Here is a 15,212-nt window from a genome sequence, read left to right as displayed (position 1 = left end):
GTATCTGTACCCAAAGTGCACTGACAAGCCCATGAGACTAAAGGACATCTTAAAATGACAAATATTCATTCAGAAAACCACTAGTAAACAGTAGGGCTGAAACAACTATAGCCATTGTCATATTTTCAGCACCGTAATCGTTATCTGAGTCTAAAACACTTATGAAAAGACATTTTTATAACAAAGACAGTGGCATTATTACATCGCAATGTCAGTAAAGTACAAACTATTTCTGACATTGCACTTAATTTGTACATAATCTAGACGCCTTCAGTAACAATATTTCAACCGTTATTTGGTCACTGTCATTGTACAAAAGAAATAACAGTTTGACTAGTCGACTAATCTAAAATAATTGTTAGCTGCAGCCCTGGTAAACAGTGTACTGTCTGTACAAAAAAAGCTGATTAAACTCACAATTCACTCCCAAATCTCACAATAATTCACTCTCACAGCTTTGCCTTTCTGCTGTTGTGGATATAAAACCTTTTAAATCACTTCAAAATGAGTAAACAACAAAAAAATGTGTTAACAAATACACCATTAACCGATTAATCGACTAAACAACTAAATATCTACAGCCCTAATTTCCAACAAGGTCTATTTCAAAACAGTCCGTGAACATAAAGTTGTGTGAGAAGCGACGCGCTGCCATGTTTCCTTCGTAATTGCGTTTCGGAGCCGCGAGCCGTAGCCCAGATCCAACCCTCGGGGGGCCGGCTGTGGACTGGGGACCTGATTGGTCTCTGAGGGAGGGCGAGCGCGTTACCTTCTGCAGGCCTGGAACCACCATCTCGCTGCTGTTAGCGCTGACGTGCTCGTCCACGGTCACCCACTCGCCGTCCTCCTCCTCGTCCGTGCGCGACTGCAGGACGTAAGCCCGGGCGGGGGGGGACTGGTCCGCGGGAGGCGACCAGCGCAGGACGACGCCCGCGGCGTTCCGTCTGGCCGACAGAGCGGAGGGCGGCAGCAGGGCGCTCTTCTGCGGACGGGCGTCTGATGGAAAGAGAAGCGAGGACACTTATATGGTGGGGAAAGACGGCCGAATAAATAATGAAAATGAAAAATAGAATAAGCGGAGAGCGCATTCACACATTCAGCGCATCAAAATTGGGGCTAAACCAGGTCCAAAGGCGACGCCAAACCTGAGCTAGAGCGAGCATTTGGTGCGTTAACGCTCGTCGACATTTGGGCCTAAATTGAGCCCCTTTTGGTCCTGACGTGGACTTGATTTGGTCCTATTATAATACTTGTTAAGTCCTGTTCTGGTCCAGATTTAGTTAGGGTTTAGTCCTGGTTTAGCACTGTAAAAATGACACGAACACCTACTTAAAATGACTAGAACATGTTATTTATTTCAAAATGCGCATTAAAAACAAGCTGATAGAAACCCTGCCAGGATCTAAGTGCCTACGTTTACCCATTATACTTACAAGTAAAGTAAAAACAAAAGTAGTGCAAGGACAAAAGAAATAACACAGGTGGAATTTATTGTTTTTTGAGAAAAGAACTTTAAAAAGTCACCTTGAAAAACAATCCCACCCGGGGGAATTTATTAAAGTGTTTTCTGATAGGAGACGATGAAGGAGGAACCAGCGGCCGATAACCGAAATGACAAACAGTACAACAAGCGCATCATTCTGTTTATGCATTTGGTTCCATTTAAATGAAGTCGCAAAGGTGACAAACATATCTGATGCACAGGGCTGCGCAAAGCAATTAATGTCACCCCGGGGCGCCATCGTCGGGTACAACCACTGAAGTCGTCTGTGAAATGTGAATTTGAAAAGTTGTGCAGTGTTAAATTCAGACAATGCTTGAGCCCCACCAGTTTTAATTAAGGTTTTTCCTTTGACTTTTTTTTCCAATTTTCTGACTCATATTACCTTTTTCCTCAAGTAAAACTATTTCTTAGCCGTGTAAGCCAATTTGCACTAGCAGATAATGTGTTTTAAAAAAGACGTGTTGAAAAGGTCAAACCCCAAATTGTCTGATCCTCACAGTTTAAACTTATTTTTAAATTAGAATTAAGAGTACGCTCATGTTGTATTGCTGCGTTCCAGTTCAAATTCACCCCAACGGCATCACAATTAGAAATGTATCCGAGTAAGACAATCCAACATGGCCGTGCCTTGGGTTTGGATAAAGTATAACATCCGACAGGTAAAATGTGAATAGTTTTTGGTTTACTTTACCTTTCTTACTAATGTTTCTCTTCTGTCTGTGAATCTGTTCCTGCTGTTGAGTCTCTGCAGTTTTGACTGATATGTGACGCTAATGTTGCTAACGCTAACATGGAGCTAACCTCAACAAAGCCAAAAATCACTCTACGACAGTGCTTTAAAACTGTAAATGTAATGACACTTTAAATTAATTCCGCTTATTGGCTGACTGGAGCACTATTCTTGTTTTGTAATACTTGTTTTGAGACGCTATTGTGCACAAACTGTAATCCACTGCTCATTGTTTTTACCGATTTGACAACTGGGACGCAGAAACTCAGAGAACAAACGGGACGCAGCATGTGTACTTAAAGCTTTCAGTAGCCTTGGGTGAGTTACTGCGGCAACAACACAATCATGAGGAAAATCACTTCAGTCTTTAGATGGTGTGAAACCCATTTTAACAACACATTTCTGAGGCCTTTGATCAATCGGTGGATTTGGAACATAAACGGTGAGTGTGACAAACTGAAAAATAGTTAGGCTAAAATTGGGCTTACACTGTGCAATTTTAAGTCGGTCCAGATCACTCCAAAACTCACACTGTGAGATTGATATTTCAAACGAGGATGGCCTGGGCTCAAGACGGGATGGGTGGATGTGTTGACCTGCTCGCACTGCACGAGGAGGTAGAAGTGGCGTGTGCGGAGCTGTGGGCGCGTTTGTGGTCCTACAATCATCATGTACACCGCTTATAAACACCCAAAACATCATCATAAAACGGATTAGCAAACGTTGCCACTGTAAACAAACATTTTCTGGCTTTTGTGTGTGTTCAGAAGACGTGTATTTCCAGTGGGGTTTGTCACAGTTTTTGGCCCCTAAAAGCTGTGCTCACTGTTGCCTGCAGCTGTATTTTACTGCTTTTAGTGCTTCTTTCACTCGGCTTCAGCAGCGCTCGGACCCTACGACTCACGACAAATATCAAACATGTCTGAAATCCCTGTGACTGGAGCAGGTAATCGCAGCTCGTAAACTCCTGTCCTCAACATCAAGGGTCGGGCCCAAAAGCGGGCCGCGGGCCATCTGCTACTGGTTCTCGGAGGCAAATGTAACCTATGTTTTACTATGTGTTATTACTTTTGATTTATAGTCTGTTGCTATGTCCCTATATTATGTATGTGTTTTACCATGAAAGTATAGAGCCAATTGTAGAGCTAATAAACAGGAAACATAAGTAATAAGTATTTTAAAAGTTATGGAAAGGTATGTACACATTTTACTCTGCCCCCTTCAAACGGTCCCTGAAAAAAAATCGTCTTTACTTGCGAGGGGCCGCTTTTAAAATGGCCGTGCGACAAAAAAATGGTATAAAAATCGGCCCAAAAAATATCACACAATATTTAGTTTTGTGTTTTATGGCCGCCATATTGGTTCCAGTTGCTAATGTAAACACATGTAAACCCCTGTTCCCTGACCTCTGATTGGGAAACGCTCGAGTAAAGAATCCCCCGAATGACACTGACCCAAAGTCTGCGCCGTGACGATCTCGCTGAAAGGCCCGGTGCCCTGCTTGTTCTGGGACAGGACGCTGAACTGGTACGAGGTGGCAGGGGTCAGGCCCGCCACCTGCAGGCTGGTCCCCGAGGGGAGCGGCACGGGCACAGAGAACCACTCCTGCTGCTCATGGCTGCCCCCTGCTGACTGTCTCTTCACCCTGCACACACGCAGAAGGAGCACGATTAGTACGACTGCACAAAACACCGCACAAATGTCGATTGAACAGTATTATATAACATAGAACAATATAGATTCGATCAGTTTTGACTTTTGGTATGATGTAAATGATTATGTGACAGAAGTGTTTTAATGGTTTCACAACATTGGCTGGTTACAAGATAAAAATGCATTTCAAGATTCAAAATTTAAGAAAATTGTTTTTCTATTTATACACACAAAAGCTCATACAAATTAGATTTCTGGGTTGAGTAAGAAATATTTAAACACAGTAAGAAATACACTTAATTCAAGTCTGTAATTTTTTTCAGGCAATAAACCCAACACACGGCTCGTAAATATAACATTTTGCGCAGTACACAAAAGGGTCTAAAAATGGGCAATATTACACAACAAATAACCAATAATTTACTTATAATTGTCTTATTTCCAGTGGGGTTCAAATTTGGTACCACTTAGTTAAATGAACCTGTCTTGAACACCAAAGTGCACACTATTCACAGGGAAATACTCTAATGAAGTGGCAAGTAGCCCGTCTTTATAATGTGTTTTGCGATTGTCCAATTGTCTGTAAATATTAGAAAGATATTAATTAAACTCTCAGAATCATACTCAATATTCACACCCCTTTTAATTCATCTGGGACATAAAACTCCTGCTAATGAGCTGCTAATGGGACAAATGAAATACAGTAATGAAAAACGACATGTGGACTGTTGTTTTTCCTCTTGTTTTTCTTTTTCTTTTACTCTCGGTGTTCTGTTTGTTCATTATATGTCTTGTTTTATAAAAAATACTATTAAATTAACCCGTCTTGAATTTATAAAAGTAATGTATAAAAAGGTAATGTACAGAAACTAGTCATAGAATAAGATAAATCTTAACTAAATATAAATCTTGAATTATTTTAACCATTCGCAGAACACACATGATGACAGCATATGGACCCGCAAATTAAGCCAAGGAGGTGACAGAAATGTAAGAAAATAAGCAATTTATTTTTAGAAATAGGCAGTTTGTCTAATTAATAAAGGCATTTTGGATTTACAGTAATTTCACTAAACTTATTGTGTCAAAAAGTACACAATAATATCAAAAACAAAAGGGTGACATGGCAGAAAAGTAGGTTGCATTAAACATTCAGACTCATCACTGGCTCCTGATTTTGCGCGAGACGGCCTGACCACTCAAACTCCAATTATAGCAGCTTTTCTTGTTCTTCTGAGAGCCGCGTCTGCACAGGCTCTGACCCGAGGCTGCACAAAGCTATTCACCTATTGCAAAGGTGAAGGGAATTATTAATGACAGAGAGAGAACGGGCTCTTGGAAAACTTTGAAGACGACCGTTAGGACTTAACCGAGACAACCCGCTCTTTTTAATGAAAATATTTCAATGTACGTTTAGAAAGCTGCGAATGTACCTTTTCTGTCATGTGGTGCAGTCTGATTATGTTTTATGTCGACAGGAGATCACGCAATATACTGTTTCTTTCTTTATTTTTTATATTCTATACCTTTATTTTAGTTTATCTAATGGGCTTTAAAAACATGGCTCTTTGCTGTGAGTGAGCCCGCCTCTACTGTCACCATGGAAATGCTGCAGCTTTTGTTTGAGGAACATGACAGGCAAATAAATAGGCATATAGTAAAAGAGACTCTGTGATCTTATAACTGTAGTTGGCAGTCGAATCCTTGCACCGACCGATGTGACCTTGGGAGTATAAGATTAACTGCACCTGATATTTTCAACGTGAACTAACCCCAACTCCTTAAAACCGGTTTGCAGTGGTCCAAATGTATCCGTAATTATTCACAAGATGCGGTTTCTAAGCCAGAGCAGAGTTTACCATAACAGTAAAGCTAACAAACTGCTTTGCGGACAATAAAACGCTCAATAATTAGATGCAGACAGCACACAGCGGCTTATTTTGACCCTAACATCTGCTTTGACAATACATATGCACTGGGACAAAACAGATTTGACTTTATTACTTGAAAAATAATATATTCTCAGTTTGTGCTGTGTTAAACTCTCTCTTGTACAGTATAAGAGCTTTTACAATAAGAAATATCACTGATGTTTGCACTCAATAACTTTGCATCTGGACTCAAATCGATGCGTGTGCAGGCGGTGTATTGAAGAGGTTGTTTAAACTCGATGACGGATCTATTTTGATTTGGATTTGATGTAAATAAGCGTAACTGCCGCTCTCTGTCGCGGCATCGACCACGTTCACGGAGAGGATTAGATCGCTCATCTCATATCTGACTGGAGCTGCTTGAGTGTCAACGCGATTACAATAGACGTCGCCGCAGCTTCATATCCTCTGCGGTTACGGGTTTTCATCTGATGAGATCTTATCAAAACTCTAATCTGAACATGCCTTGTAACTGTCAGGAAACTTTTGATTTCATTTTTTTTTATTAAATGAGACCAGGCGGTAACTTTTTAAACAAATGTGAAATTAAAAAAGTGTGAGGCACCTGCCAGGTGAAGTGTCAGAGAAGACTTGGATGAGAAACGTTGCTGGTTTTTGGAGATGAAACACACGGTTGAATTAAAATAAATCAGTTCAAGATCAAGATTCAAGATTACTTATGACGTTCTTAAGTCAATAAACACATCTATCTTGCATTTGTTTTTGAATTAGATGTAGTATTATTATTTATTTATTTTTGCGTGTGACTGAGCTTTATGTATCTTTTTAAAAATATATATATTTAATTTTTTTCTAAACAATCACAATGAAAGAAAAAACAAGCCCAGAGAGAAAACAAGCAGAAAATCAAAAACAGTATTTTTGTATTATTATTAAGATTTTTTTGTATTGTATTATTTTTGTATTTGTATTATTATTTGTGTTTTTTTTGTATTGGTATTTATTAAGATTTTCTGGCCCAATGCTTTATTTGACAGGACAAACATAGTGTGAAATGGGGAGAGAGAAGGTAAAGACATTCAGCAAACAGTAGAGGTCTGGTATCAAACCCACAATGTCGAGGTGGTAACAATCACATGTGAGCAACGTCTTTAAATATATCGAGTACAAGTAATTACTCAGAATAATGGTTCTTACATATCACAGAAAAGAGTCATCTGAATTTAAATGAGTTTAACCTGTACTTGAATCTCTCCGTACTCATACTATCTTTATTTATGTATAACTTTGCCCTTGAGTTTGACAAATACATTAATATCAGACTTCAAAATAAAGATTTCTCTTTCTCGACTCGTTCTTGTCCGATATCAAAAGCAACATTTAATTATGCAGAATTGCTCAGAATCTCAAGAGTCCTTTTGGAACATGACACTGCCTCACTATCTTCTTTCCACATTGATTCTCCCTTGAGTCATATTTTCTTTTTTACTTCCAGCTTTTACATTTGAAAGACATTTGCGTCAGACTTCAAAAATAATACTTCTTTATCTCAAGAGTCCCTTCTTGTCTTAATTGGCAAGAGTCTTTTCTTCATACACATTCAATTACCTACTAAAATAGTGTAGTGCAGCTTTAAGTCAACATCTTCTTCCATATTTGCTCTCCCCTGACTCTTTCTCGTGTTTTCTTTTCCTGCACTCGGCCTTTGAATTTGTAAAAATACATTTGGGCAGTATTTTATCATGAAGAATTGTGTAATATCAACGCTTTAGGTGCAGTATATCACAGGAAGGATTAACCCAGCCTGCCTCACTATCGTTCCAATTTGGATCTCCCCTTGACTCTTCCTTGTATTTATTGACTTTTTACATTCGGCCCTCGACTTTGAGCTAGACATTTACATCCGAAATCAAAAGGCGGCGACTTCAAACGCCTCTCGCGCACCTGTTGTGTGGAGCGTGGCCGGTGCATTACCGCAGCTTTTCTATTGTAGCTGCACATGAGCGATGAGGAATAAAGGAATTCCCAGAGATCAATACAGTAATACCACCCGCTGTCGATTGCTGCCATGGTAACCAGAAGGCATAAGACATTCAAAATGCTCTATCTCGCCGGTTGCTCAGATTCGATCACTCGGTCGATGCGAGCTGGAGTTACCGTACACGAAAATCAAACGCTCTGTGCAAATAAGAGAATACTGAATCCAATCCCCATATCTAAGAGAATAAAATGTCTATTTCATGTTCTTTATGTATTTATCTGCTCTCCTTTTGAATAAAAGAGGATGTTTAGTTGTCGGTAGATTCTTATCAGAAGCACACAACATCAGAAATCTCAAATTAAAGTGCATGTGACAAGTTTTCATGTTTTTCTAATTATTGCTTAGTTTGGTTGGATAGTACCTAGGGTGAATATGTACCATAGTTGTATCTTAGTCATCTTGAAAATAAAAGTAGAAAATTACTGGAAGTAGAGCCGAGTTCTAGAACGGAATCCCTCAATGTGCGACATTACTTAGAAAACTCAGAGACTCTTCCAATACTCACGATACACACTTGACTGAAGTGTGCATATTCTGATGGTGCATGAAGTGTGTGAGTGCACACGGGCGCAGAGAAGTCCACACTTCAGAGTGTTGTGAATGCGTAAAACAGCTGTTGTGAAACCGCAGTGGAATTAATCACAAAGTCACAGTTTAGTTTAGTTTGGATCATTTGCTGAACTGGCCACAAACAAATGAGAACAGGCTTAACATTTTTACAGCGTTGTTGCTGGACAGTTGTGGATTTATTTAAAATATCATCGGTTTAACTGTTGAGTCAGTCTTTTTAGCTCTCGCTAAGTTGCTAAGGCAGAAGTGCTGATGTTTGAAAACATCACGGTATAATGAAATGCATTGTGGGGAATGTACTGCATCACTCCACACTCATTCATAGAACTGGGACACACTGCGGCTCGTCATGAATGTGCATTTCAAGTGTGCAAATGTAAATATAGACCATTCTGAACGTGACCGTCGCAGGTGGTAAAAACAGATAGTGTGCAGTTACAAAAGTGTCTGCTCGGATGTCACTTTTTAACCTGAAACTCATCTTCTCTGCCCCTGTGACGTGCAACTATTGAAGAGAGCAAATACATGTGTTTTATGACTTTTTTATTGGTTAAACAACATAATAAATGGACATTAAAAGTGGCGACAGAAAGGAAGAAGTTGGACAAACCTCCCATGGATTCATCTGTGTCCAAACAGATGAAGACATCAGACACTCAGGAAAATAGGAGGAGTGCTGATCTACACTGATATATATAAATTATATATTTGATGTGCTTTAGCTTAGGTTGTAAGTGTAAACGTAGTTTATGTCTGTATTTTAGGCCCAAATATCACTATGTACTTCACTGTTGCAATTGTTTGTGCCTCTCTCTCTTCTGAAAAGATACAAATAGAAAGTTTTAGCCCAGACGCTGTTTCCAGTGTGTCCACCGCTAATTTTCCATCGGTCGCTGGGCTCTGTGTGTGCGGGAGTGTCAGTAAATAGTCAGTTGTACTAGAACGCGGCCAAAATACATGTTTGAAATGATTGCAACTGGGGCAACTGGACTCTAGTCATGTTTTTCTGCACTTTTTCACACTTTGCAATTCTGACCGATTCAAGTTCAGTCGAAACAGCCTCACACTATAAGACTGAAGCAGCTGTGACTGGCTTCAACCAGAGATGACTGGGACTAACAAGGCGCAACTGAGAATCACGGGAAAATAATGTCCTCAGCTCTAAACGAGAAAAAGTGCTTTAATTGATAGCTTTTTGACACCCAGTACCAAAAGAATGTGATGTCACTGAGAATGGTCAATTGGGACAGGGCCACAATGGCACAGAACGTCAGGTGGGCCATTGATGTTTATGTTGTTATGCTTTAGCTTTAGCGTTAGCATTGAGGCACAAACACTCGTACTTTGATGAAGTATTTACCTGTTTTTTAATGGACATTCACCACAACTCGCTGTTCAATGCCTGATATTGTAGTATTTATTCATTTTAGACTGACTAGGCAATAATCCCATAGAAATGAGTTCGACAGGAAGTACTGACGCTAACCTTGAGCTAGCCAATTTAAAAATCAACAGCTCAACTGACGTTCTGTGCAAGGAGCCAATTCAAACACAGCAGACACATTTTTCTGACAGGTTAAACAATAACACATTAAAGATGTTATCGGGTATTATTAAGTGTCAAATGTATATGGATTTTGGCCCTCGTTTACAGTATGGTTGCTAGGTAACAGTTGTGGTATTAAGTCCGTCTATGTCATAACTACTGCTCACGTTTCACTGTTAAAGTTCAGTGCAGGCCCTTTTGTGAAATATGTAATCTAACCTGTCAAAACCCCCTTTTTAAATGGGGTGATCAGATTTGGGTAATCAAAAGGGAGAACACCTGGTTTGCGGGCAAAGAAAACCAAAAGGAAGGCAATGCTTTTGTAACCAGGGATTTCTATTGCATGTTTATTTATTTATACTTAATTTAAACAGGACAGTGCCATTGAGATTTGGAAATTTTTACCAGAAAATCAAATCAAAAGCTTTGACATGTTGAATGAATCCTTTGGCTCGGAAAACAGGACTTTACAAATAAGATATTATAATCAAGAAATAAAACAAAGCAACCCCCATTTTAAGCCTCTGACTGAAATATCTATAAAGGCATACAAATCAGAACTTTCAAGGGGAAAAATATCAAAATTATAACTAAACTGGACAGCCATTCTACTAAATGTATTCAAATGAAATGGGAAAGAGGTGATGTTGTGCTTCTCCATTGTGAAGCACTCAATGGTGAAGCACAAAATCACATGTTTGGATAGAATTCTTTTGGAAGAATGTGACCCGTTTTGTCATAACACCATGTCAAAGTGCAAATTTTTTACAGGGAAACGCTGAATGTTGGAGAGCATGTGGTTGCCAGGAGGAAAAACATTATCATGGGTCCTGTTGAAAGATATTGGACAGAAATGAACAAGGCGTTGCAGACTATTTTCGACAGCCCCCTACCACTCACTACCACTCACTACCACTCAATTTCAGAACAATGTATTTGGGCCTGTTCACCCCTGCCATGGACACGGTTTTGGAACAAACTTCTGGCGGTTGGGACGAAGGCCATCACAAAAAATAGAAGACACTTTTGGATTTAATTTGAAAGTGGACAAATTTGACAGACACTGGACTAAATGGGACCTTTATTGTGGACTTGATGTGCTTTAACCTTTTTTATTTCATTTTTAACTTATTTTTTTCCCCCTGCAAAGTTTTGTTTTTGCTGTTTTATGTTCGAAAAAAAATAACAAAATGATGGCAAACTGAACCTGGAAAAATGCTGACATGTCCGGGAAAACGTTGGTTAATAAGGCTTTACTTCCGATGGCAGTTTTAGACACTAATTATCATCTAAAATAAAAGACCAAATGCACTCAACAACATCAACCACTTAACAAGGATCCATCATAACTTGTGTTTTTTGCGGGCTAATGCTATCGGCTACAGGGGACTGCCTCCGAAGTCCCTCATATCTTACGGGACCAGCCGAGTTGCTAAGCTATCTGTAGCATTGCTTTCAAACATATATGTCTATGCACCCACCAAACTGAAAACGTCTGCTCGGATCCTCCATCAAAGCCGGCTGCCCAGGACACGTTCGCTTCCTTCAGTCCAGGGGAGACGGAGACGCCCGTGGCAGCGTGCGGGCTGGTTCCTAGAAGACGGAATAGAGTTGGTAGGAAATTGGCCGGCATTAAAAGCAACAGTTAAAAGTTTAAAGATTGACTTGAAGGTGCTGTGTTTAACTCATGGAGGAGGAAAGTAACAGAAATGGAAAAGAAAGAGGCAGCTGCACTGCAAAAGAGGAATATCAATTATTCCAGATAATCATGTTTAAATTAATTTAGACGTGAGTTGTTTAAATTTAGCAATTTACCACGTCTGGATCATTTGACCGGTTTCACAAATTGCATTTCTTTGTAAGACAATAAGATTCGATCTGTAGAGCGTTGAATAAATAACTTCAATGGCTACTTTTTATTGTTTCATTCTGCAATTTATTTGTTACAGCTCATGCCTTTTAACGATACTGTACATTTAAAGCAGAACTATGTAACTCTGGCACTAGAGCTCCCCCTGCAGCTCCCGTGAAAAGAAATGGTCAGAAAATGAACGCAAAAGCTGTATTTATTTTTTCTCACATGTTTTCTTTCTTTCTTAAACATAATAAGACAGTATATTCATGTACAGCAACATTTCACAATGCCAAATTTTTTTTTTTTTTTTTTTTTTTTTAAGACCCAGGGTTTCTCAGCAGAGTTTCTTTTGGGTCGATGTTACAAGAGACAGCAGGGGGCGCAGACGGACACTTTAAACACTCCAAAAATACATATTTAAAGTTTTTTTTTTTATTGATTCCTGCAGTCTTTAGCTAGAGTATAATCTCTATCCTTCTCCTCGAATGAGCCGACGGACGGGGCCTACTCATCGGGATGACTCATCCTGGTGAGTGCCGCGGCACGCTTCCCTGTTTCAGCCCATCCTCCAGGAAGCACTCTGTACCTGTGACACACCCTTTTCCCCCCGCGCTCGAGAGGAACCGGGCTATTTAGGCGGTTACGCCCCACGAGACCGAAGGTTCGCTAGTCCGAAGGTTCACTGGTCCGAAGGTTCACAAGTCCGAAGGTGTTAAAGGTTCACTAGTCCGAAGGTTCACTGGTCCGAAGGTTCACAAGTCTGAAGGTTTTAAAGGTTCACTGGTCCGAAGGTTCACTGGTCCGAAGGTTCGCTAGTCCGAAAGTTCCTCATAGGCTAAAGTGAAGGTGCAGACGGCATCGGGATGAAGTCAGTTTGTAAAATGCGCACGAAGCACGAAGACACGCACTGGGGCTCGTCACAACGTTGTGTACCAGCTGCTCACAGGAGGCACCACAAGTTGTACTGTGTATGTAAAAATGACAAGGGAACATCTCGAATCCTCCGCTTTTTGCCTTCATGTGATCATAAGTATAGAAATGATATATGTATAGAAACGCGTGAGCCGATCACCGTAGGATTGGTAGTCAAAAAGGAAATTCAGCTGGCCAAGACGGGAGTGTCTACAGAGCCGCGGCGCGCAGCCGAAACTGCTGGGCTATTTGAGTTAATTAATTCATTAATAATACGATAAGGAGCTCAGGCTATGCACAGAAACAAGTCGGTTATGGAAAATACGTGAGTTTAATCATAAAAAGTGCATCAACACTAGAAAAGTCCAAAAAGCAGTGTGCGGGGCAAAGGGAGGCGAGGAGAGCCCGCTGCACTGACTCACATTTTCGGACTCGTGAACCTTCGGACTAATGAATCTTCGGACATGTGAACCTTAAAATTTCGGAATTTTCGGACTCGTGAACCTTCGGACCAGTAAACCTTCAGACTCGTGGGCGCCACCATTTAGGCACATTTAGGTTCAAACGCAACTTCTTTTGTTCCAACACTGCTGCTGTGTCATGCGCTGTGTACCGGCCCACGCCTCGGCCTGTTTACACCATAGATCTATTATATTATCAGTTTACACCCCCACCATCTCCATGCTAGACTACGTCACGGGGTGGGCGGGGAACACACGCTCCAAGATATGGGTGATATTTTATAACTATTATGCTATGGGTGTTGCACAACACTTATCACTATCAACTATGCCCTTAGGGTAGACTACAAAACGGGAAAAATAGCATGATATGGGATCTTTAAACATCACAGGGAATTATAAAGATGTTCAAAAAGGGGAAATGTTATTTAGTTCTGCTTTACAGGGATTATGCTACTTTATGGTTATTTTATCAGTGGCATACAGTACGTAAAGATATTTTCTGTAGCAATATATTCCACTTGAAAATGTGTTAATGTGACAGGCCTAATGTTCAGTGAAATAATTTAATTTGTATTGTTTTTGTTTCAAAGGAAATGTCTCTTACTCTGACACTGCTCAAGTCACAACAGTTAGAACTTGTCAGGAGGAAGGTACACAACAGAAATGACTTGAAATCAGAATATCAGAGATTTTCTAGTTTTGACAATTTAAGATTTACTTCTTTCCTATCAATGTTCAGTCCATAATCTGAGGGTTTACGGCTCAATGCATTCTGATATTGACATACAGTCATGGGCCACAAGTTTCCATTTTTTATTTATAGAATGTGCTCTACATAATTACCATTGTTTCGATATGTTCCTTGAGATGATTTAAGTCTTTTATCTTTACCTGATCCACCAAGGCCTTCAAGCACCCCAAAAGACAGAACTTAAGAATTCACGCCGACCAATTATGGAAACGTATGGCCCACCCTGTAGAAGCGCTGCTCTATAAAAAAGTATTTTTTCATGCTTCATTATGGCTAATTAATGTGTATTTATCATAAACTGGTGCCTTGTCCTTGTAACAAAGTCTGGCTCTTCTCTTTCAGTGGAGACGTTTAGTGGAGAAAATGGCCTGGCAGTTAAATGTAGAGCAGAGAGGCGGGCGGCTGATGTAACAGAGCAGAGGCACTTACCCAGCACATAGACCTGCGTGGAGGTGCTCACTGAGGCCACTCGGTTGGCCGCGCTGCACTCCCATGAGCCTTGGTGCTCTTTGGTCAGAGGCTGCAGCAGTAACGAGCCATTAGAGGTGATGGAGTAAGCCACGCGTCGAGAAATGTCCACCTGGAAAAGGCAACGAGTGCATTTATACATCATAGTGATATGTATATATTAAAATAAATGGGGTTTATGTAAAAATATTCAAAACCTGCCAATTTTCATTCATATTGTATTCTTTATCTGGGGTCAGGTCGTAGAGGCAGGAGTCTGAGCGGGGAGGCACAGACTTCCCTTTCAACACACACTTCCTCCAGCTCAGACTTCCCCTTTCCACACTCACTTCCTCCAGCTCAGACTTCCCTTTCCACACACACTTCCTCCAGCTCAGACCTCCCCTTTCCACACACACTTCCTCCAGCTCAGACTTGCTTTTCCACACTCACTTCCTCCAGCTCATACTTCCCTTTCCACACTCACTTCCTCCAGCTCAGACTTCCCTTTCCACACAAACTTCCTCCAGCTCAGACTTCCCTTTCCACACACACTTCCTCCAGCTCAGACTTGCTTTTCCACACTCACTTCCTCCAGCTCAGACTTCCCTTTCCACACACACTTCCTCCAGCTCAGACTTGCTTTTCCACACTCACTTCCTCCAGCTCAGACTTCCCTTTCCACACACATTTCCTCCAGCTCAGACTTCCCTTTCCACACTCACTTCCTCCAGCTCAGACTTCCCTTTCCACACTCCCTTCCTCCAGCTCAGACTTCCCTTTCCACACACTTCCTTTCCTCACTGACTTCCTCCAGCTCAGACTTGCCTTTCCACACTCCCTTCCT

The 15,212-nt window shown here is 40.7% G+C and overlaps 1 protein-coding gene across 1 annotated transcript in view; it reads right to left on the bottom strand.

Moving 5' to 3' along the window:
* The window catches only part of LOC140366996 (protein turtle homolog A-like), a 151,549-nt gene that overhangs the window by 12,033 nt on the left and 124,304 nt on the right, over positions 1 to 15,212 (bottom strand). The window contains exons 12-15 of the mRNA XM_072453274.1: positions 14,348 to 14,498; positions 11,418 to 11,529; positions 3,689 to 3,879; positions 770 to 996 (exon numbers count right to left, since the gene is read on the bottom strand). Coding sequence (XP_072309375.1) covers positions 770 to 996; positions 3,689 to 3,879; positions 11,418 to 11,529; positions 14,348 to 14,498 — 681 coding nt within the window. The remainder of the gene's footprint in view (positions 1 to 769; positions 997 to 3,688; positions 3,880 to 11,417; positions 11,530 to 14,347; positions 14,499 to 15,212) is intronic.

This window comes from Eucyclogobius newberryi, unplaced genomic scaffold, assembly GCF_026437365.1.
Source record: "Eucyclogobius newberryi isolate DKJ021-1_F unplaced genomic scaffold, fEucNew1.0.hap1 SCAF_2, whole genome shotgun sequence".
NCBI classification, from domain to species: domain Eukaryota; kingdom Metazoa; phylum Chordata; class Actinopteri; order Gobiiformes; family Gobiidae; genus Eucyclogobius; species Eucyclogobius newberryi.
Note: the sequence above shows the minus strand (reverse complement) of the source record. Positions and strands in the feature narration are given on the sequence as shown.